The sequence below is a fragment of the Daphnia magna genome, linkage group LG4 (genome assembly GCF_020631705.1).
Source record: "Daphnia magna isolate NIES linkage group LG4, ASM2063170v1.1, whole genome shotgun sequence".
Lineage (NCBI taxonomy): Eukaryota > Metazoa > Arthropoda > Branchiopoda > Diplostraca > Daphniidae > Daphnia > Daphnia magna.
In genome coordinates, this window is record NC_059185.1 from 8,753,724 (window position 1) to 8,772,828 (window position 19,105).

General features: G+C 41.7%; 6 protein-coding genes across 6 annotated transcripts; 2 read left to right on the forward strand and 4 right to left on the reverse strand.

Moving 5' to 3' along the window:
* Window positions 1-145: 145 nt before the first annotated feature.
* Window positions 146-1,055, reverse strand: LOC123471314 (cilia- and flagella-associated protein 251-like). The gene has a single exon (XM_045172528.1). It carries the CDS (start codon window positions 778-780, stop codon window positions 157-159), a length of 624 nt encoding a protein of 207 aa, XP_045028463.1. The 5' UTR covers window positions 781-1,055; the 3' UTR covers window positions 146-156.
* Window positions 1,056-1,792: 737 nt separating this feature from the next.
* Window positions 1,793-6,374, forward strand: LOC123471379. Its single transcript, XM_045172615.1, has 2 exons — window positions 1,793-2,077; window positions 2,142-6,374. The coding sequence occupies exons 1-2, from the start codon at window positions 1,793-1,795 to the stop codon at window positions 6,372-6,374; spliced, it is 4,518 nt and encodes a 1,505-aa protein (XP_045028550.1).
* Window positions 6,375-6,587: 213 nt separating this feature from the next.
* LOC123471131 lies at window positions 6,588-7,864 on the reverse strand. The gene has a single exon (XM_045172051.1). It carries the CDS (start codon window positions 7,766-7,768, stop codon window positions 6,620-6,622), a length of 1,149 nt encoding a protein of 382 aa, XP_045027986.1. The 5' UTR covers window positions 7,769-7,864; the 3' UTR covers window positions 6,588-6,619.
* A 348-nt stretch (window positions 7,865-8,212) lies between these two features.
* LOC123471380 lies at window positions 8,213-12,842 on the reverse strand. Its single transcript, XM_045172616.1, has 3 exons — window positions 11,839-12,842; window positions 9,111-11,758; window positions 8,213-9,024 (listed from the first exon to the last, which is right to left on the reverse strand). The coding sequence occupies exons 1-3, from the start codon at window positions 12,840-12,842 to the stop codon at window positions 8,213-8,215; spliced, it is 4,464 nt and encodes a 1,487-aa protein (XP_045028551.1).
* Window positions 12,843-13,224: 382 nt separating this feature from the next.
* On the reverse strand, window positions 13,225-14,173 carry LOC116933145 (the record flags this gene model as incomplete). Its single annotated transcript, XM_032941002.2, has 1 exon — window positions 13,225-14,173. A coding segment is annotated over one exon (831 nt), but the record flags the coding sequence as incomplete, so codon positions are not given.
* Window positions 14,174-15,881: 1,708 nt separating this feature from the next.
* Window positions 15,882-17,186, forward strand: LOC116920870. Its single transcript, XM_032927026.2, has 4 exons — window positions 15,882-16,313; window positions 16,370-16,462; window positions 16,520-16,676; window positions 16,733-17,186. The coding sequence occupies exons 2-4, from the start codon at window positions 16,451-16,453 to the stop codon at window positions 16,960-16,962; spliced, it is 399 nt and encodes a 132-aa protein (XP_032782917.2). The 5' UTR covers window positions 15,882-16,313; window positions 16,370-16,450; the 3' UTR covers window positions 16,963-17,186.
* Window positions 17,187-19,105: the final 1,919 nt, after the last annotated feature.

Below are 19,105 nucleotides of genomic sequence, written 5' to 3' on the forward strand. Positions count from 1 at the left end.
AATTTTGGGAAGTTGGCCTGCGTTCTGAAAATTTGGAAAATCCTTCTTTGCAGTCCTTCCACTTATTTTTTTGGGAAGTTGGCCTGCGTACTGAAAATTTTGAAAATTCTTTAACCGTTCTCTACAAATAATACATGGGGTAACATTAAATTGAACTTACTTTTCCAAGTAATTAAACGCTGCTGTTGAAGCTACCGAAGCAGCAGCCCTGACTTCATTTGCGACAATGACGAGATGTTCAGATTGTTGGTGCATGAGAAGAACCTCTTGATACGCAATGCGCGCCTTTTCTTCTGGCTTAAATTTTTTCTTCCGTTCTTCTTCTTCTTTCTGCTTTTGAAGTTTTTCTGCTCTTGCCGCCTCTTTTCCCTTTTCTTGCACCCTGAATAGCTCCTTCGCAATTTTAATTTCTTCTTCATAATCATCCATTATCTTTCTTTTACATGCTTGCAACTTTTCAAATAATTCTACTTCTTCTTTGCTTTTCTCTTCACCTTCTTTGTTCTTAACAACTTTTCTGTCATCTGTAAATTTTACTGTTCTCTCCCATTCTTCTTCAACTTTTTCAACACTTCCCTTCCCCTTTTCTGTTTCCGTTCTTACATCTAAACTTTCTTTCTGATTCTTGCTTGACTCTCCTTCACTTGCTTTTTCAACATCTTCTTTCTCTTTAATTAATTGTAAAATGGAATCGCCCTCGCCTACTTCATCTAAAACTTCCAGATTGTCAAAATCTATTTGGGAAAGCATTGTTTCATCGAGATCTGAATCAGTTTCCATGTTTAAATTTGTTTTAGGAGAAGAAAAATTTCTAACTACGCGATGGGACAAGCAAAGAAGACAATGAGGTCGAAGAACGAAGATGGCGTTAATCCAGATGGTTCTGGTGATGCATCAGAGCCATCTGGATTTACGCCATCCTCGACCTCATTGTTATCTTTGCCAGTCCCCTCGCGCAGTTGAAAATTTTCTATTCTCTTAAAAATAAATTTAAAAATGGAATCTATGATTGATAACCATATTCATGGCAAATAAAGATTTTTTAATTATTTTATTTTTACTATTTTCTTGGCTTACGGACTACAATATGCACTTTTGCCGTTAGAGGGATTCCAAACTGCTCAACAGATGTCGCATATAAATTGAAAGATTAATTTGATAGCAGAATACACTTCTACTCTGACGTTGAATGACAGAAGATAAAGTTTTCATTTGCTCTGTTCAATTTTTCAATTTAAACAGTATTTTTAAATACTATTTGGTCTTGGCAGTTTTTTCCCCGCAAACAGAAAGGTAATTTTTCTATTCACATGCCGTAAATTATTTTCCCAGAATTTTTTTATGTGTAGTCAGAGATAAGCACTCATTTCCTTACGGTATCTCAGATTTGGAAGTTATCAAAATTTGTGAAAGCGTAAACACTTTTAATAAAATCATTAACATGATTGCACTACAAATAAAGTTTCTGGGAACGTATTCTTTTCAAAATTTAGAGGTACCTATCAATTGTCAGTGGAAAGACTGCGAACAAGACTGCGAAGAAGAAATTGAAGGAAACTTAAGGATTTCACCAAATTTCTTATTCGCAGTAGAAAATATAGGAAACTTGAATGTTTCCCTTACAAATCTCCTTCGCAGTCCTTCCAATGACAATTGATGGGTATCTTTAATAATTGAAAAGAATACGTTCCCAGAAACTTTATTTGGAGTGCCATCATATTAATGATTTTTTCAGAAGGGTTTACGCTTTCTAAAATTTTGGTATTTTCCTAAATTTGAGACAATTTAGGAAATGTCGGAATTAACGAGTGAAGCGAATGAAGAGCAATCTACGGCAACTGAAAACGATGGACCAGAAATTTTCTTGGATGGTTTGGAAAGTGTTGATTGGACACAATGTGATCAAGAAACTGAAGATTTACGACGAGCAAAGTATGCTCAAGAACATGCAGATATTGTTCCAGTCGAAACAGAAGAAGAGCAACGTCACCGACAAGAATTTTTGGAGCAAAATCGGCAAACAAAAATGGACGTGAGTTGTGAATTCTGCGGAGCAATTCATTTCAAAGGCGAAATGGCAAGTGGCAAGAAATTTAATCTTTGTTGTTCTAAAGGAAAGGTGATTCTCCCTCCTCCTTAAGGAATGCCCAGAATTGCTTCAAATGTTATTTACCAACTGCCATCCTAAATCTGCAAGTTTCATCAAAGATGCCCGAAAGTACAACAATGCTCTCGCATTTGCATCACTGGGAGCATCCATTGACAATCTACGAGGAAGAGGACCATATTGTTACAAGATTCATGGGCAACTTTACCACAATACAACTGCTGTTCAATTCTATGATGAAGAAACATCCGTTCCTCCCGCTCTCAAGTACGCGCAACTATATTTCCTGGATTCTGCTCAAGCGAACGAACAACGATTAAATAATCCAGCAAACAGAAGCTGTGATAGTGCTCTCATGGAACAACTAGATGCTCTCATTCGTCGTGTTAATCCATATGCTGTCATGTACAAAAACATGCGTCAAGTGGCTATGGAAGAGGACCGTCAAGCAGCAGTTGAAGGTAGGGCTCCGTTAGTGATTTCGATGGTTATTCATAACGATCGAAGAACACAGGATGAAAGAAGATACAATAGCCCTGCAGGAGAAGAAATTGCGGTTGTGTTTAAAAGCATTGATGGAGCACCCCCTGAAAACAGGGATGTCCGAGGGCATCTATTAATTCCACGGAGAGGAAAAGTTTTCATTAGGATTGATACTCAAAAACCCATGTGCGATCCCATGACGTACCCATTGCTTTTTCCGAATGGTGACAATGGATGGGATCAAAATTTAAAACGAAGAAATCTAAATGAAGACCAAGATAATGTTTCCCATGATCATGATGAAGAACAAGAATTATTGGCTGAAGAATCTAGAATCGCAGACTTAAACGACGAAGAAGACCAGATGCGAACTGAAATTGTACCGGAACCAGAATTTGAAACAGAAGTCGACATTGATCCTGATGTTCCAGTACCAATCTATGACGTCAACCGAAGAGGACCGCGTTCCAGAATAACTCAGTGTGAGTTTTATAGTAGTCAACTCTCGATACGTAAAAAGATTTTTAATGCGGTTTTATACGGAGGACCGCTGTTTCAACAATATGTTGTTGATGCGTACGTGAAAGTTGAGGCGAACAGGATCCATTACATTGAAACGCATCAAAAGGATCTGCACGTCGCACAGTATAATGGTCTTATGGACTATATTACGACGCGAGCTGAAAGAGACAACATTACTGTAGGGACACCTGTGATTTTACCTTCGTCTTTCATAGGTAGTCCAAGAGCGACGAAACAAGGATATCAAGATGCAATGGCTATTTGCAGTAGATTTGGAAAGCCGACTTATTTCCTCACATTTACCTGTAATCCAAAGTGGCAAGAGATTACGGAGAGCATCGAGAGCTATCAAGTAGCAGCCAACAGACCTAACGTTGTCGCAAGAGTCTATCAACTTAAATTAAAAGAACTCATCAAAGATATTCAAGAAAAACAAATTTTAGGGGTTGTTGTTGCAAGAATTCACGTAATTGAATTTCAAAAGCGAGGCCTACCCCATTGCCATATGTTGATATGGATTGATCAACATGACGTTCCTACAACTGAATCTGAAATCGACAAGACAATTTCAGCTGAAATTCCGGATCCAGAAACACACCCAGAACTTCACAAAATAATCATGAGCAACATGATTCATGGTCCGTGTGGTACCATTAATCCAAACTCACCCTGCATGGACGGTAGTAAATGCACGAAATCGTTTCCAAAACCTTTTTCACCATCAACAGTCATTAATTCCAATGGATATCCAACCTACAGAAGACGAGACACCGGTATTTCGTATCCTCTAAACGACAAGCCAAACTCTCCTCGAGTTGATAACAGCTGGGTTGTTCCTTTTAATGCTTATCTCTCTCTGAAATACAATTCTCACATCAATTTAAAGTTTTGCGCGTCTATTACAAGTGTCAAGTATATATTTAAATATATATACAAAGGACATGATTGCGAAAATATTCAAATTAGCAGAGCTGAAAATCAACAAGGTCAACAGGAAATAGTGTGGGATGAAACCAAGCAGTTTTTGGACACAAGATACGTGAGCGCTCCAGAAGCATGCTGGCGACTTTTTAAGTACCCACTTTGTTACCGATCTCACGCCGTAAGTCGATTGGCTGTTCATCTTCCTCAAGAACAACCTGTTTACTTCCAAGCAGGATTTGAAGATCGAGCAGTGTTAAATGCAGCTTCAAAATTAACTACTTTGACAGCTTGGTTTAAATTAAACCAGGATCACGAATCGGCAAGACAGTACTACTATCGCGAAATTCCGAATCATTTCTGCTTCCATAACAACCAACGTAAATGGAAGCCAAGAAAGAAGAGAATAAATGTTATCGGCAGAATTTATTCTGTTGGGGTGAAACAAGTAGAAAGACACAGTCTTCGCTTGCTTTTGCTTGAGGTAAAAGGAGCAACAAGTTTTGAATATCTTCGAACAGTCGACAACGTTTTGTATCCCACATTCAAGCAAGCGGCCATAGCAAGAAATCTTCTCGCTGATGACAGTGCTTGGGAAAAAGTAATAGAAGAAGCCGCTGCCTTTGAAATGCCAGTGCAGTTAAGACAACTTTTTGTCGACATATGTTGCCACTGTCGTCCGACGAACGCGCAACTTCTTTTTAATAACAACCTACAGCATCTCACTGAAGACTACCAAAGAAATGGGCATGGAGAAGAAGTGGCCAAAAATCTAGCGTTAAAATGGATTCAAGATAAGATAGTGCAAAATGGTGAAAAATATGAAGATTTTGAACTACCCATACCTGATTTCCAACTAATTGATAGACTTATTTCCGCTGAAATTGAAGAAAATGATGAGAATGTCCAAAGACAAAAGAAATTGAGAGGGGAAATGATGATGGCTAAATTAAATGTTGGTCAACGAGCGGCATTTGATCAAATAATGACCGCAATCAATGATGAAAACTCTCCTCAATCACGTCAATTCTTCTTAGATGGTCCTGGTGGAACAGGGAAAACATTTCTCTACAATACTCTAATCAACGTTCTTCAGGGTGAAGGAAAAAAGATCATTGCTGTCGCTTCAACTGGAATCGCTTCAACACTGTTGATTGATGGAGCCACTTATCATTCTCAGTTTAAAATTTATCCGCCCATCACAGAAACAACCAGATCGAAAATAGAAGAACACCACTTCTCGGCGAAATTGATAAGGGATGCCGCACTAATCATCGAGGACGAAGCTACTGTTATGACCAACCACGCTCTCAATGCGATTAAGCACGTCACTGAAAAAGTGACTAAGAATAACAAGCCTTATGGAAATAAAGTCCTTCTCCTCGGGGGAGACTTTAGACAATGTTTGCCAGTAGTCAAACATGGAAATCAGGTTAAGGTAGTTGAAGCTACCATTAAAAACTGCGAGAGTTGGTCCACCTTTCGTCACCTTCGTTTAACAGAAAACATGCGCACCACGGCGGGAAGTCAAGAGTACGCAAATTGGCTGATTGAACTGGGAAATGGGACGTTACCAACAACAGCAAATTTGAGTTCAGATGTCGTTGAAATCCCTCCTGACTTCCTGATTACCGAAGAATATGCTAAGTCTTTGAATATCACCGGAGATGACCAAGATCCAAGAATCAATGCTTTAATTCATCACGTGTTCGGTGATCCAAAGCATCTATTGGATCAAGATATCTCTGAAGAAGTTAATTCCCGTGCGATATTATGCCCCAAGAATGATGAATGTTTGAAGATAAACAATGCAATAATCAAAAACATGCCTGGTGAGCAGTGTGTTTATAAGAGCATAGACACAATCACAGGTGATGAGGAAGAAGTTGCTAATTTCCCAACAGAATTCCTCAACACGTTGAAAATATCTGGAATTCCACCTCATACGTTAAAACTCAAAGTTGGTGCCATAATAATGCTTCTGAAGAATATAGACTCAAGACGAGGACTATGCAACGGAACAAGATTAGTCATCAAACAGCTCCGTCAAAACGTTATCGTTGCAGCAATTTCTTCTGGAAAAAATAAAGGACTTTGTGTGTTCATTCCAAGAATGAACATGTCTCCAACAGATTCAGATCTGCCGTTCACCTTAAATAGACTGCAATTCCCAGTGCTTCTCGCCTTTGCCGTAACCATAAACAAATCACAAGGTCAGACGTTCGATCGTGTTGGCATTCTTCTTCAAGAACCTGTTTTCAGCCATGGACAATTGTACGTTGCCTTTTCCAGAGCGACTTCAAGAGAAGGAGTCAATGTTCGGAAGGAGTCGTGTGTCTAGCGTTACCTTACCGAATTGAGTTGTAAATAATTAAAGTTGATGACACAAGTTTGAGATTGCGACACTGACTGTATTGTCTGACTCGTTGGATAGATAGCTTGAGACTCTAACTGTCTTGTCTGACTCGTTGGGTAGATAGATTGCGACTCTCTGGGCCCGACCCCCTCCAAAATATGACATTGACACCAGGGGGGGGGGAAAGGGCACAAAGAATCAGTACAGTCGGGCGGGTGACAAGGGGCCACCTATCGGGGGCCCCGAAGATCGTATTCCCGTAAATGGGCCGGAATCCTGGTTGTTCGGCCGGATCTCATCGTCGGCCGTTGGGGACGTCTTTCGTTTCCAACATACTCCCCACCAGAGCCCATGCCTTGGGCCTCGACCTCGCCGACGTCAGTTGCGGCCGGATTGGCCACATGATCATCTTCTTCGACGTCAGCTGGATCGATCGAAAGCAATGGGAATGGAGCCGGATCGGGTGGATTTGGAAATTGCGGAGCAGTTGTTTCAGCTGGCTCCGGATTCAATACACCGTCTGCGATCTCCACATCTTCCGGTTGATCTTCTCTAAGTTCTACGGGATACAAACATTGAATGGCTCGGGTTAATAAATTACCGGATGGGAACTTGACGATCGCGGATCGGACTAAGCCGTCGCAGCTGGGGAGTAATTCCTTGACTACTCCCGTCTTCCACATGAGCCGTTTGGAAAGTTTGTCGTGGATTACGACAACTTCTCCGACGCGGATTTTTCTACCCGACGCTCCCTTTGCGTGAAAATTATCCAGCTGCATCAGGTAATCGGAGACGAACCGCGAGCACAAGTTGCTGACGTAGTCACGCCTGTTCTGATCCATTTTCTTAAGTAGTTCACTTGTTGAATCGGGAGCCAATAGGTTGACTGCTGGCTCCGGCGTAGCACAAGTTGAACGACGATTGTTGAGAAACTGATTCGGAGTGATCGGGAGCGGATCGTCCACTCCTTCGCCAATGTAGTTCAACGGTCTCGCGTTAATCACACTTTCCGTTTCGATTAAACTCACTTCCAGCTCGTCGTACGTGAGACATGCGCGCCCGTTGGATCGTCTCAAAAGATCTTTCGTGATCCTCACCATCCTCTCCCAAAATCCGCCCCACCATGGAGCGAGGCTAACAGAGAAGATCCAGCTGGTTCTTCTCATGGCGAGGAGGTCGTGAACGGATGGGTCGGATCGAATGTTTTTAAGATATCGAGACACACAGCGGAATGTTTGGGCGTTGTCACTGTACATCACTGACACTGGGCCTCTTCTGGCGGAGAATCGACGGAAAGCTAACAGAAAGGAGCGAGCCGTCATGTCCTTGGTTAACTCCAGATGAATCGCTCTCGTCACGGCACAAGTAAAGATGCACATGTAACTTTTGGGTTGCTTTTTGTTGACTTGTTGTGTCGGATCCGGTTGGTCGCCATCGTCTTCTTCTTCGGGAGCTTCTTCGGTGGGAAGCTCCGCTGCATCCGGGTTCTCTTCTTCTGGTGGAGGTTCCGGAATGACTTGTTCGACGGATGGCGCCGACTTGGATTTCCTTTTCGGAGTTCGCGTTTTTGTAGTACAGCGGGCCAGCGAAATCGGTTCCGGTTATTTCGAATGCCCTGGCATCGCGGAGTCGGTTGGCTGGTAGCGGCGCTGCTATTTGTCGGAAAGGAGGTGAAGTCAGTTTCTGGCACTTCACACAGGCGAACCAAACGTTTCTCACTTGTTGGCGTCCTTTCACGATCCAATATTTTTCTTTCAGTTCTGACAGTGTCGTCTTTACTCCTGTGTGTGAATTAAATACATGTTTGTTAGTTATTAACATTTTTACAACAGGATGGTTTGCTGGGAGAAGGATCGGTGGTTGAATGTCTCGATCCCTGAGGGCGAGCGCCACTCTTCCACTGACTCGGATGAGTCGATCTCGATTGTCCCAGACCGGTCGGAGCGATGCGTTTTTCTCCCTCTTGGATGAATCTGCAGTCCGAGCTGGAGTGTCCGAAAAGCTTTGGGATAGCGTTCTATTTGGAGCTGTCTGCAGATGGCTAGCTCCGCTTCGTTCAGCTCTTCGGTGACTATCTTGTCGATCGTTATTTCTTTTCCGGCGACTGTTATGACTTCTTTTAGTTCAAGTCCTGGGTCGCGCGTTCTTTTCTTCATACGGTTGAGTGCTCTGAGGACCCAGGCTGTTCTGAAGAGTAGTTTTGTCCATGTAGAGGTTTTGTCGAGGTACCATTCAATCGGCTGGGCTGTTTCGACTGCTGCAAAGGAGACAGTTGCCGTTTTCTTTGTCTCCTCTTCCTCGATTTTCTCTTGAGTTTCGGTGGAGTGGTTTTCTGGAGAATTCGGCCATTCGCTTTCTCCTTCTGTCAGCCAGGCTGGTCCATGCCACCAAAGTTTCGATTCCACCAGCGCATGCGCTGGCGCTCCCCGCGAAGCGAGATCGGCTGGATTCCCCAATCCGGGGCAATGTCTCCACCAATCCGCGTTGGAAAATTTTCTGATTGTTTCCACCTGGTTTCGTACGAATGGTCTCCAACGATAAGGATCTCCTCGTATCCATCCAAGTGTGACGAGGGAGTCTGTCCAGTAAGTCGTTTTCCATGACTCGGTGTGAAGGGAGGTTCGGATTTTCTCTCCTAAACGAATTGCTAACAAAGAGCTTAGTAGTTCGAGTCTGGGTAACGTTACTTTCTTTTTGGGAGAGGTGCCACTCTGGTTTTGCTTGCAAGGAGGATGGTGTAAGGAATTCCGTTCTCCAGTCGGAGCCGTGCGTAGGCTACTGCTCCGTAGGCTGCTTCTGATGCATCGCCGAACACGTGAATTTCTGCGGAGACGATGGAAGTTTTTGAATATCCAATCCATCGTGGGATCTCCAAATGATGTAGATCCTTCAGGCCTTTCATGATGCTGCTCCAGGTGTTCTTCACTTCGGGTGTGGCGTCATCGTCCCAACCTATGTCTCCTTCCCAAAGTTTTTGATAAATTATTTTTAAAAGTAAGACTGTAGGAGCTAGGAAACCAATTGGATCGAATATCCTTGCTGAAATGCTCAGAATTTTTCTTTTGGTGATTTTTTCTCCTATCTGCACAGCTGCTTCCATTATAGATGTAGGGTCAAATTTAAATGAATCGGAGCTCGTGTCCCATCTAAGACCCAGTGCCTTTTGCTGGCCGTCTATTGTGGGTGAAAGAATTCCGACAATCTGGTTCGACATTTCTTTTTCGGTGAGAAAGTCACGGAGCTGCTTGTTGTTTGTTGCCCAGCTCCTCATGTTGAGTTGGGCCTCTGAGAATAGCGTGACGGTTTCTTCTACCGTAGTTATGGCTGTTGGCACGTCGTCTGCTCCTCCGAGGTAGTCGTCTACGTAAAGCTGCTCTTCTATCTGCTCGACTGTCGTAGAAAATCTAGATTTGACTGAGAGCAAATGTTTGTTAATAGTGACTCTTAAAAGGAATGGACTTGAGCTTAGCCCAAATGGAACTCTTTTCCATTTGTACGCGATGAAATCGGAGTTGGGTTCTTCCGGTTTTCTTGGCCATAAAAATCTGACAGCTTCAGCGTCTTCGGGCTGCAGTGCGATGTTGAGAAAGGCCTTTTCGATATCCGCAATCCAGGCGATCCGGTTCATCCGGAAGCGCATTAAGACAGAGAGGAGATCAGGATTAAGATTTGGTCCGGTCTCCAGAACATCGTTGAGGCTCGGTCCATATTTGGATCTTGCGGCGCCGTCGAAAACTGGTCGGATTTTTGTGGTGGCCTTGTCTGTTCGGTAGACTGGATGATGCGGTAGATAAGTGTGGAGGCCATCGTAATTGAAATCAGCCTCTTCTACAAATCCGTTTGCTATGAGTTGTTCGATTTCTTTTGTGTAGTTGGCCAAGTCGACTGGAGATTTTCGGAGCTTGTGCAGCATGCTTTTCAGTCTTACTGCTGCCATCTGGTGGTTGATTTCCAGTCTCCATCTGTCAGTTGTCCATGGTATTGGCGTGCAATATCTGCCGTCTTCAAATCGCGTGATTTCTTCGCAGAAGGAGCGGAATTGATCGTCCTTCTCCACAGCAACGCAGTCGTTTAAGTTCGCGAAATTTTCTAGACGCCAAAATAACGACATATCAAAATTTAACTTCTCCATTTCAAACCTTTTTCTTTCTTTTGTTGAGTCGAAAAAGCAGATTTGTTCAGAATTTTCTGGTAGTGGAAGGAGACTGGAGTTTCCTGTCTCCCTGCTTTCCGACTTGTTTGATTGGATGCTGTTAAAAATTTCTGATGGCTGCGAGGTGATCTGTGGTAGAGAGCAATTTGAATTGATTAGTAGTTGACTGACAATTGATTGACTTTGCTTCGATGTTGTTTCTTGGGATGGACCGCCGATGACCTTTCCAAGTTTCGAACTGTAGGCTCTGAGTCCGCACGGGCTTGTAATTGCTGGCTCGTTGAACATGATGTTGAACATTTGGTCCATTCCAACAAGAATTCCGACGTCCTCGTCTCCTCCTTCACGTTCGAAGCGGTCGTCTGCCAAATTTTCATTTTCCAACCACAGCTTTCTTGCAAATTCTGTAGTTTGGTACGTGCCGGTGCTTCCTACTTTGTCGGTTGCCTCCAAAGCTTCTATGCGCACCGTTGGGGCTCCTGGCCAGGTGCCCCGCACCGTCATTTCGACCACGTTATGAGTTTCTGCTGGAGGGGCCTCTGTCTGGCGGAAGGCCCTGGTCGCGATTTGTTCCACCTGGATTATCTTCAGTTGAAGCTCTCTTGAAATCTGCTTTTTAATCCATGTTCTATGGCTGCCGTCGTCGAGGAAGAGAATTGCTCGGATCTGCTTTCCGTATGGGCCTAAAATGTAAACGGTTGCTGTTTTGAGAATAATCTCACCAAAGGAGCTTGCGCACGCTGTAGTTGAGCTGCTTCCAGCGGCCGGTTTATGTGGGATTATGGTTGAGGATCCGAATCTGGTATCTTTCTCGGCACACAAGGATGTGTGGTGCTTTGCACGGCATCGCTGACACCTGTGGGGATTGAAACAAACGGTGGTCTCGTGTCGACCGAAGCAGTTTGAGCATCTTCTTTCGTTGGTGATGACTGCCTTTTTTCTTTCAGCTCCATTGGGCAATTCGTGGCCCAATGCATCTCTTTGCAGAACACGCAGGGCAGCATTGGCTTTCTTGAAGATGATGCTGTCGCTTCTCTCCTTGGTGGTGGTGGGCTGCCATTTCTTCTTGTTTTGCTTGGATGGTTTGTTTGTGGAGTCGGCTTGCTGCTGACTCCGAGCTGGGAAGCTGTCGGTGTTGTTGCTGGTGTTGTTTTTGCCGGTTGCGGAGAATTTTGGGCCGGCTTTGGTGTAGTAGCTCTCAGACGGCTGAGTCGCTCTGCAGCTTCAACTTGCTCTTCGATAAATTTTAACACTTGGTCAATGTCTGTTACCTTGTTTGTTGCGGATTCAGCCCACTTTGCTTGAAGTTTGAATGGGATCGAGCGTAAAATGCTTGATCCAAGGAGACATCCATGGCTCGTTCTTGCAACTCCCAGTGTCTCCAACGCATTGATATGTGACTGGATAGTCAGCTGGAAGCACCTGAGCGCCGCGGTATCAGCTATGTCTTTCACTGGTTGCAGCGTGGCTAATTTGTGGGTGTGGGCCTCGATCAGAACGTCTGGTTTGCCGTACATCGTCTTCAGTAGATTCACTGCAACGGTGTAGTTGGCGTCTGTCAGCTCAAGGTTCTCCACGCACAGCTGTGCTTCACCTTTCAAGTAGTCTTTAAGATATCCAAATTTTTGAACTGCCGGAATGGCTGATTCATGGACGGCTGCGTTGTAACCTTCCCAGAAGGCCGTCCATTCGAGCACGTCCCCTTTGAATGGTTTAATTTGACGTTTTGGGAGTTTAGTCGTTGTAACTGCGGCTGGAGCTGCTTGTGCTCCTGGTGCAGCTGCTGCTGGAATGGCGGCAATCAGTTGTCGGAACAAGTTCTGTTGATCTTGAAGTTCTTGTTGACGGATGATTCTCTCTTGTGCTCTTGCAGCGTCGTGATCGATTTTTTCTTGGGCCCTTATGGCGTCCTGATCGGCCTTTTCTTTGGCCCTGATGGCGTCTTGTTCGGCTTTTTGCCGGTTTCTTTCTTCAGCTTCTTTGAGTGCTTTGAATTCATCCTTTTTTCGCCTGACGATCACGTATGCAGCGTTGCACTCATCCTCCAGAGCGATCACGCTGTCGACCTCGGCATCGAATTGTGCACGGGTCGCGTTTGATGCTTCCATGTCTCTGGCGACCGCTTCTGAGAGTCGATTGTATTTAGCTTGCATGCTTTTTAGACTGGTTTCAGCTCCTAGCAATATATTGTAGATTGTTAGGTCTATTTGTACGATGTCGTATTGCTGGATGTTGTGGATCCAGCGTCTGACGTGGCCCTTGATGGCCCTCCGGGACGTTTCGTTCGTTGGGGTGGTCATCTTGGGTGTGATTGGAGGGAAGAAAATAGTTACTAATTTGTTTTGGTTTGATTTCTAATTGTTAAGCCTGTTTTTTGTTGTTGTTTGCTTGAGGTGTCTGCTTCCAGTTCTGAGTGCAGCGCCTCTTGCGGTGTTGTTGGAGAGTGGCTGCTTCAAGTTTTGATTGCAGCGCCTCTGCCGTTGTTGTTGGAGAGTGAAAGTTTTTCGTCTCTCCCTTCTCTCAGTAGGTGGCGTGACGAGCGGCGGGTCGGCTAAGTTTTGGCTCGACCCTAGTTCACCTAATCGCCTTCATAATGCTGTGTTCTGTCTGCTGAGAGAAAAAGAAAAAGGTTTTTGTTATGGAGTTCAGCTGTTGCTTATCTCCCAACTGATGTAAGAAGGCTTTTTTTTTTTTGAATATTATTAGAGTAAATTTATGGAAGAAAGACACATCCTGTATTTATCGACGACAAGACGACATTCCTAGAATACAGTGATGTTATTGGAACAATGGAGGGAATCTAATTTCCTTCTTGTTTCTCCGCCAGTCTTCGAATCCAGGCGATTCTGGATTTGGATCGTTCTCTGGGGCTCTCTTGCGAGTGCATCAGTAGCCCCCTTCCTCTTGCTCGGCCTTGCCGTGTTGGCTCTATTGGTTTAGGTGGTGTCACGATGGGAGCTTGTGTCGGCTCTTCAATTGACAGGCTCTCGTAGAGCAACTGCAGAGTATCGTCCTCCTCGCTGTCCTCACCTCCAACTGCCCCTTCTACTCTTTTCTCTTTTCCGCCAACGGCTCCTGCTTCTTCGGCGGCGGCTGCCTGGACTGGTACGTTTGGTTGATGTTGTTTGGGGCCGTGAAACAGCCCCCTGGTGACCCTGAAGTCTTGAGTGGCAGGTGCCGATATTTGTCTGGCGAATTCGGCTCTCTCAGCCGGTGTCGGGAAGTATCGCCTTGGAGGAGGGTCAGTAGCTGCAAATCGATCCAAGACCCGACGGAGATTTATTTCCAGCTGTTCGGGTGATGGGCCAATGATGATTGGATCGTCCGGACGGGATGGTGGGATGATTGGCCTGTTGCGATATTCTTCACGCCGACTTTCACGTTGACCTTCTCTGGTGTTTTTGTATAGTGGCTCCCGGATTGGGCCCGTCCATGGGGCAATCTCACCTCGTAGGCGGGCCAAGTGCCGCTTTCTTTTTTGTTCGGGCCTAATTTTTGCTGTAAAAAAAGGAGCCCTTCTTGGAGCTCCACTAAAGTAGAGCGTTGAGAGAAAAAAAGAAAAGGTTAAGTTGTGAAAAATTGATGCAGGAATAAGCAGAGAAAGAGACAGATCAATAGTAAACTTTCTGAATTTAATTTAAGTTGATGTTTAGGGAGAGAGAGAGGAAGAAAGAATTTCAAATGTTTTTACTTTTAAGAGAGTCAAAAAAGGAAAGGGGTGAATTGCTTTTACAGTCGAGTGTGTGTGTGTGTGTGTGAGTCGTTCAGATTTTCTGACGCCTCAGGCCGCCACGCGGTTTGTCAAAAAAAAATGGCGATGACGGCTAGACGAATTGTCGAAAAGCACACAGACATATACACTTAACTAAAATTTTTTGGAAATTTGATTAAAGGGAGAGTTTTAAGTTTGATAGTAAGAGCAGTTTAAGTTGAAAGAGTCAGTGGGTCTTTTGTTGCCAAAGAGACCCGAACGCTTTGCCGAGAGGCGTTCAGTCAGTTTCACAAAAAATATACCGGTTCAAAAAAAAGGAAGGCTCGAAGGACCATGTTCGGAAGGAGTCGTGTGTCTAGCGTTACCTTACCGAATTGAGTTGTAAATAATTAAAGTTGATGACACAAGTTTGAGATTGCGACACTGACTGTATTGTCTGACTCGTTGGATAGATAGCTTGAGACTCTAACTGTCTTGTCTGACTCGTTGGGTAGATAGATTGCGACTCTCTGGGCCCGACCCCCTCCAAAATATGACATTGACACCAGGGGGGGGGAAAGGGCACAAAGAATCAGTACAGTCGGGCGGGTGACAAGGGGCCACCTATCGGGGGCCCCGAAGATCGTATTCCCGTAAATGGGCCGGAATCCTGGTTGTTCGGCCGGATCTCATCGTCGGCCGTTGGGGACGTCTTTCGTTTCCAACAGTCAAAGTCGTTTGCATAGAAGGTGCAAAACAAGGCAAAATGCTCAACAAATCTACAACAGTACAAGACCGGGAAAAGGTTTTCACACATAATATTGTGTATAAAGAAGTTCTTTCATCAACTTAAAGAAATCACTGCCCAAGTGAAAAGAAATACGGAGAAAAAAGAGGAACTAACTTCCGCCTCGGTCTACGGACCAATAAGGAGCACGGGCATGGCCTTGGGGGCAGTTCCCAAGTGCGCTAAACTGTGAAATAATAAGTTTCGTACAGCAATGGTTGCTCAAAAAATAGGTTAGGTTAGGTTAGGATAGGATAGGTTACCATGCAGTAATTAGCGCGCATTTTCCTATCTTAGTATGGGAATATATTCAGTATAACATCATCTATCATTTTTGTTCTTTACATTCGAAACTGACTTTCACTTACATTCATTTGCTTTAAAAAAAAGTGAAAACAATGATTCAAATTTTGCTAGACCCAAGTTCCCCGGTTTCGACCGGGCTGAAGTTACTAGTCTACAAAATATAAACACAAGTTTTAAAGATTTTTATTTTTTTTACATAAGAGAAAGAAAAAAAGACAATCCGATAACGAGAGCGTAGAAAGTGAAGAAGAAAACAATGAACGATTGGACAGCGGAATAGAGAATCAGGTAGGAAGTATATACAAACTGAAAATACAAGTTTAAAAAGATTTTTTAAACAAAAATGACAATAGGACAAACACGTAATGAGAGCGTAGAGAGCGATGAAGAAAACGATGAAAGATTGGACAGGGGAATATGGAATCATAATAAGATTTATATACAAAACAAAAAAAAAAGTTTAAAAAAATTTCTTTTTACAAAAAAAGAAAATAGGACAAACAGGTAATGTAGAAAGCGAAGAAGAATACGATAGAAGATGGGACAGAAGAATAGGGATTCAGGTAAAAAAATATATACAAAATATACAAACAAGTTTTAAAAAATTTTATTTGCAATAAAACAGAAAATAAGACAATCAGATAACGAGAGCGTACAAAGCGAAGAAGAAAACTTTGAAATATGGGGGGAAATGGTGGAACAGGTAACAAATATATACAAAATAGAATTCAAATTTCAAATCTTGTTTGTTACAACACAACAAGGGTACAAAGCTACACAGATAAGGTAACTTTACAAAACGAAGAAGAAGACGAGGAAGGAAGGAGAAAAGAAATGGGAAAACAGGTAACAAATATATAAAAATAAACATTCAATTTTGAACATTGTTATTTATAACAGGAAAGGGAAGGAAGGAAATTATATAATGAAACAGCACAAAACGAAGTTTACGACGAGGATGGAAGGAGCAAAGGCATGGAAAAACAGGTAACAAATATATACAAAATAAACATACAAGTTATAAACATTGTTATTTCCAACAGAAAAAAGAAGGAAGGGTTTTCAGATAATGAAACAGTACAAAAGAAGACGAAGAAGAAGACGAGGAAGGATGGGACAAAGAAATGAAAAAACGGGTAACAAATATATACAAGAATAAACATACTAGTTTTAAACATTCTTTTTTATAATAGAAAGAGGAAAGAAGGCATCCGTCGATTGAGGCTGCCGAGGCCAGCAAGATGGCTGCTGCTGAGGCTGAATCGTATCAAATCACGGTCAAAGCCAATCGATCATTCGCGAACAGAAACGGGGAGGTTACGCGTTCAAAATTGGCAATTGAAAATAGAGGTACTATTATTCACATCAACTACACAGAATGGAACTAACGATAAACTTTTTTGTAGATCCTAAATTGGCACAAATGTCTCATGTAAAAATAAACCGTCTGCCGTCATCTATCGCTCACCAAGAAAAAAGAACAGAAACAGGAAGAGGAGCAGGAAGAGGAACAAGAAGAGGAACAGGAAGAGGATCTGGAACAGGTTCAGGAATAGGTTCAGGAACAGGAACACGTACAGGAAGAGGAACAGGAAAAAAAAAGGAAACGGGAACGGGACAAGTAGGAAAACCATGAAAAGAAGAAAAACGTTTGTTAAAGCAGTAAAATTAACATTGCGCGTGCTCTTTGTGTGTGTTTAAACAATAACTGGCATTAACCTAGTCCTTATTTTGATATTAATCCGGCCAGGCAAAAGGAATCCAACGAATTCAGAAGCAGAAGATTTTTTAAACTTTTGATTTTAAAAAATAAAATAATACGTCTTCTTCGGCAGTATTCTGGGCTGACCGACGGACGAATTATTTATATTAAGAGACATCTTTGTTTTAAGTTAGAATCACGTCATTTTTGAAAAAGGTTCGTTCATCTTTGAAAGAAAATGTATTTGTAAAATTTTTTTTATATTCTACGAACCACAAATTTCACAACATTGTCAGCATGAGTTAGTAAGTCCTTCAAAGTCATTAATACTGGAACATTTTTATTTCAATTCATTTTTAAATACTTCATATTGAACCGCTAGATGACGAATGGGTAAAGAATATTTTGTTAAAGAAAATATATATGATGTAAAATCGACCATTCGCAGGTATGAATGAATTTGATTGGGTTATTAAATTTCCCGCGCAATTTTTTCATCTGGTTAAAATTTTTGTAAAATGCAGGGAAACCCGGGTCGGATCGGGTTGGCCAAAACTTGATCCTCAACACGCCCCGAATACCCTTATCAAAAACCCACCCAAATATAAAGTAAAATGGAACCAATTTTTTTTAAATTAACTTTATTTGAACGATTATTAATGAAATCAACAATTTTGAAACACAAGAAAGAGCTATGTCTTATCAAAATACATAGCCTATGAAAGCATCACTTAGGGCGTAAATCGATACAATTATTTACAGTTAAAATTTAAAATGTTAGTTAAAATGTAAGTGTGATGAAATCTCCTGTTCAATGAAGCAACCGTTTAAGGTCATAAACGGTATAATCATTTAAAAAATAAAATAATGTTTTCTTAAGACAACCCTTCTTCTGTTACTTTAAGAAAAACCAAGACAAACCTGTGTCTTAACTTTGTGAGCATGTGTTGAGATTACCTTGCTGTGTCAGTAGATCTCGAAACGCTTTTGGAACTTTCCCAAGATGATGTTCAAGACTGTAGCAAGATATGGCGCCCTCTCTGCAAGTTTCACACGGGTTACAAGTCCTCTAACAGCACATTAGCGCCCCTAGTGACCGAAGGCGATGTTAACATTTTCGCTCTCGAAGTGTATAGGGAACAAACTTCAAGGGATAAAAAAGGGTTCCTAATAAAATCATTTTTTATAAAATAAAGAAATAAAGCTGTTAAGTAAAAGTCTATTTTACCCGACCATATTTACTTCACTAAAATAACTTAACTTAACTATACTTAAGTAACTAAGCAAGACCAAGCCTGAGCTATGCGAGGCAAAATAGGGGTTTTGGGTGGGTACAGTACTAGAATAGTACAGTAATTAAGTAAAGTTAAGTTAAATAATTAGGTTAAATACTATAAATATTCAGTAAAATTAACAAATTAAAGTTAAGTGAAAAGTAAAATTTTAGCAAACAAGTAAAGTAAAGTACATCTATTAAGTTAATAATTACTTTATAAAGTAAAGTATAATTAAGTTAAATAATTAAATTAGTCAAGTAAATAATAAATAAAAAAAAACAAATATATATATAACTCTAATACCACTACTCTATTGCCAAAAATTAACAATGAAATATTACCTTAAAAATATGTGTTATCCAATACATAGATGTACAAACTGCAATCTTTGAAAAATGAATGAAATACAAAGTATATAATTTGTCGTCTGCAACTTTAAATTATCCGTTGTTGCATGTTATATTTAAAAAACTATATATATCAAATTTACATTCCATCACTTCATTTTCAGAAAACTAAAGTATAACTAAATTTGTTTAAATAACTAACAAACAAATAAAGTCAATTAAGAATCATTCATGAAAACTATAAATTACATAAATATATATATAAAGTCACAACACTGGATAAACTATCTACTGCTGTCATCTGCTACGAATTCAAAAACATAAAAACTACAATTACGTACAAATTTTTAAAATGAACAAAACAAAAGAAAAAAAAACTTCTCAGTCAAAAAAATATCTTTAGTGGCCAAAATATTAAAACTTCAAGCTGAATCAACAACTTTAAAACAAGAA

Coding starts and splice junctions, on each gene's coding strand:
- LOC123471314 (XM_045172528.1), bottom strand. CDS start 780: ATGGAAACTGATTCAGATCTCGATGAAACAATGCTTTCCCAAATAGAT.
- LOC123471379 (XM_045172615.1), top strand. CDS start 1,793: ATGTCGGAATTAACGAGTGAAGCGAATGAAGAGCAATCTACGGCAACT. Junction 2,078..2,141: donor TTCATTTCAAAGGCGAAATG/GCAAGTGGCAAG, acceptor CTCCTCCTTAAG/GAATGCCCAGAATTGCTTCA.
- LOC123471131 (XM_045172051.1), bottom strand. CDS start 7,768: ATGTGCATCTTTACTTGTGCCGTGACGAGAGCGATTCATCTGGAGTTA.
- LOC123471380 (XM_045172616.1), bottom strand. CDS start 12,842: ATGACCACCCCAACGAACGAAACGTCCCGGAGGGCCATCAAGGGCCAC. Junction 11,759..11,838: donor CCATTCAAACTTCAAGCAAA/GTGGGCTGAATC, acceptor TTGAAGCTGCAG/AGCGACTCAGCCGTCTGAGA. Junction 9,025..9,110: donor TTACACCATCCTCCTTGCAA/GCAAAACCAGAG, acceptor CAATTCGTTTAG/GAGAGAAAATCCGAACCTCC.
- LOC116920870 (XM_032927026.2), top strand. Junction 16,677..16,732: donor ATTGGCAATTGAAAATAGAG/GTACTATTATTC, acceptor ACTTTTTTGTAG/ATCCTAAATTGGCACAAATG.